Source organism: Macrobrachium rosenbergii, chromosome 21 (assembly GCF_040412425.1).
Source record: "Macrobrachium rosenbergii isolate ZJJX-2024 chromosome 21, ASM4041242v1, whole genome shotgun sequence".
Taxonomy (NCBI): Eukaryota; Metazoa; Arthropoda; class Malacostraca; order Decapoda; family Palaemonidae; genus Macrobrachium; species Macrobrachium rosenbergii.
In genome coordinates this window covers 31,298,144-31,301,671 of record NC_089761.1, presented here as the reverse complement: position 1 = coordinate 31,301,671, position 3,528 = coordinate 31,298,144, and the positions used below count along the sequence as shown (strand labels likewise).

The 3,528-nt window shown below is 37.3% G+C and overlaps 1 protein-coding gene across 2 annotated transcripts in view; it reads right to left on the bottom strand.

Annotated features, from left to right (window-relative positions):
- Window positions 1-296: 296 nt before the first annotated feature.
- Window positions 297-3,528, bottom strand: part of LOC136849856 (histidine ammonia-lyase-like) — a 28,041-nt gene continuing 24,809 nt past the window's right edge. For both annotated transcript variants that reach the window (XM_067123339.1, XM_067123338.1), the window contains exons 16-17: window positions 2,058-2,175; window positions 297-838 (exon numbers count right to left, since the gene is read on the bottom strand). In XM_067123339.1, the coding sequence (XP_066979440.1) occupies window positions 698-838; window positions 2,058-2,175 (259 nt within the window). In that variant the 3' untranslated portion in view covers window positions 297-697. The remainder of the gene's footprint in view (window positions 839-2,057; window positions 2,176-3,528) is intronic.

The following is a 3,528-nucleotide window of genomic DNA, read 5'->3' as shown; positions in this document are numbered from 1 at the left end:
CTTGAGGTTTAATCTCACTGGGGTTCTAATTTTATTGATGTTCTATTTTCTGTTTAAGGTTTAATCTCACTGGGGTTCTGCTCTTCTTGAGGTTCTATCTATTTTCTTCTTGGTATTCTAACCCATCTTCAGGTTCGTCTGGAGGCATCGTATCTGCCTGAGTTTCTTTTATTACTTGAGGTTCACTCTGGTATCCGAGGTTGTGACTACCTGTTGAGATTCATATTTCTCTTGTCAGAGGTTCATCTTTTTCTCTGAGGTTCTGGTTCTTATTTGGAGGGTTTATTTCCTTCTTGGGGTTCTTTTTCGCTTGTCACGGGTTCTTCCCTTTCTTTGAGGCACTAGTTTTGATTTTGAGGTTTTAATTCTTGCTTGTACTTTTTATCTCTTTTCAGAGGTTCTTCCTTTTCTCTGAGGTTCTGTTTTCATTTTGAGGTTTCAGTTGTAGCTTGTGATTCTTTTTCTCTGAGGTTCTAGTACTTAGCTTGAGGTTTAATTCCTGATTGTGGTTCGTTTTCTCTTTTCAGAGGTTCTTTTTCTCTGAGGTTTTGGCTTTATTTTGAGGTTTCAGTTCTAGCTTGTGATTCTTTTTCTCTGAGGTTCTAGTACTTAGCTTGAGGTTTAATTCCGGATTGTGGTTCGTTTTCTCTTTTCAGAGGTTCTTTTTCTCTGAGATTGTGGTTCCTAGCCTGAGGTTTTAATTCCTGCTTGTGGTTCTGACCCTCTTATGAACCGAGGGTGACCCGTTGCGACAGTTGGCCCCTGGTCTCTTCTGTGCCCTTGGGGGACCTGACCCCGTGAAGCTCATTGTCGGAGAGAAGACTCGAGTTTCGATGTCCTGTTGTGGTGAGAAAAAAAAAAAAAATAGATGAATAGCCTAGTGAAAAGGTATCTTCGATCACGTGACTAGGTCTCAAGCACCTATCTGAGACAAAATGAAACGCAGGAAGAAGAAGAAGAAAAAAAAAAAAGAAGGGGAGAGAGAGAGAGAGAGAGAGAGAGAGAGAGAGAGAGAGAAAACGATGGCATGGCCTTCGATCACGTGACTATGTCTCAAGCACCTATCTGAGACAAAATGAAACGAAGAAGAAGAAGAAGAAGAAGAAGAAGAAGAAGAAGAAGAAGAAGAAGAAGGAGAGAGAGAGAGAGAGAGAGAGAGAGAGAGAACGATGAAATGGCCTTCGATTACGTGACTAAAATGGCACAAGTATTAACCTGAGACAAAATGAAACGCAGGAAGACGAAGAAGAAGAAGAAGGAGAAGATGAAGAAGAGCGAGAGAGAGAGAGAGAGAGAAAGAGAGAAAGAGAGAGAGAGAGAGAGAGAGAGAGAGAGAGAGAGAGAGAGAGAGAACGATGAAATGGCCTTCGATCACGTAACTAAAATGGCACAAGTATTAACCTGAGACAAAGTGGAACGCAAGAAGAAGAAGAAGAAGAAGAAGAAGAAGAAGAGAGAGAGAGAGAGAGAGAGAGAGAGAGAGAGAGAGAGAGCACACGCGAAAAGTCTGGCTTAATCTAAAACTGTGGGATGTCTTAAAGACAACTGGCTAGTTCCTTTCCTCTGTGCAATGGTATAGCTTTTATTAATGTGATACTTTATCGTTTATTGCTCTTATTACTTATATCATCCTAAATTTGTTTTGTATTTGTTGTTAATTACGTACAATTCAGTTTATTGGCATTTTATGTAGATGTTCATACCTACATCCCTTCTGTACCAGCTTGTTATGCAAGTCGAGGCCTTGTGGCTTGTACCATAATAATAATAATAATAATAATAATAATAATAATAATAATAATAATAATAATAATAATAGTAATAATAATAATAATAATAATGATAAAGATATCTCACATAAGTTATTTCCAACATACCTTCACCCGATGATAGTGCTAAAATAATAATAATAATAATAATAATAATAATAATTATAATAATTCTCCCATAAATTCTTTCCACCATACCAGCACCCGATGATAGTGCTAAATAATAATAATAATAATAATAATAATAATAATAATAATAATAATTCCCACTAATTCCCTCCATCATACCTGCACCCGATGATAGTGTTCAATATGGTGACGAACGGCGTGCCATATCTTCCCGTCCTTCAGGAGTTCTGTCGCAGCGTCTATATCTCGAGCCATGAAGCGGTCCTTGTCCCAGGCGCTGGAATACAGAATACCCTCTGTATATTCTGTAGCATGTACTGTAGGTGTTTACGTAAGCCTACAGTACACTCACAGACAGTATGAGAGAGACTTATTCTGAGCAGATAAAGGGTTGATCTCATTCGGTGCAATGATTTAATTATATTTTTTCACATCTTGAAATAGCAATGCGGGATGTCGCTTTCATCTTTATATAGCATTAAAGGGTATCACTTTCACCTTTGAACTGTAGTACAGGATACCAGTTTCATCTTTGAATGATATTACGGGATGCCATTTTCATCTTTGGAAAGCAATACAGAATAGAATTTTCATCTTTGAATTGTAAACACAGGATGCCATTTTCATCTTTAGATAATATTACAAGATGCCATTTTCATCTTTTGAAAGCAATATAGGATACCAATTTCATCTTTAAATAGGAATACAGGATGGAATTTTCATCTTTAAATAGCAGTACAGGATACCAGTTTTCATCTTTAAATAACAATACAGGATACTAATTTCATCTTTAAATAGCAGTACAGGATACCAGTTTTCATCTTTAAATAGCAATATAGGATAAAAATTTGCATCTTTAAATAGCAATATGGGACACTATGTCCATCTTTGAATAGTAATAAACGGTATAATTTTCATCTTTAAATAGCAATATAGGATACCATTTTCATCTTTAAATAGCAGTACAGGATACCAGTTTCAATCTTTAAATAGTATTGCAGGATGTCATCGTCATCTTTAAATAGCAATACAGGATACCAATTTCAATCTTTAAATAGTATTGCAGGATGCCATCGTCATCTTTAAATAGCAATACAGGATACCAGTTTCAATCTTTAAATAGCATTACAGGATGTCATTGTCATCTTTAAATAGCAGTACAGGATATCACTTGCAAAGTATTATTAGATCTTCCCTACACTTCGCAGTGTACTTGCACTGACTTCTATCATATCCAAAATATTATTCGCCTTCTTGTAGAGTGCAGTGGGTCCTACCCTGCAAAGATTTTTGCTTATATTACCTCGAGAATTCACCTTCGAGAAGAATATAGAAGTTACCGCCCTCCGATTCCCGGATCTATATTCTCCATCTCCTTCTTCTTCTCAGCATGATCCCTAGTCGGGGACGCCGTTTTCAATGAGCCTCTTCCAACGGCTCAGTTCATAATTCATTACGAAATCCAACCATCCCTATTTATCTAGGCATTGGAATACTTTGGATCTATATCATACTAATCCCCTTAAGGGGGTAGTGCTGTCAGTGTAACTCATGTGGTGCACTGTAGGCATTATTTAGGTGTCTTTGCAACTTCCCTTCTGCCCCTAGCTGGAACCCCTTCCATTCCTTT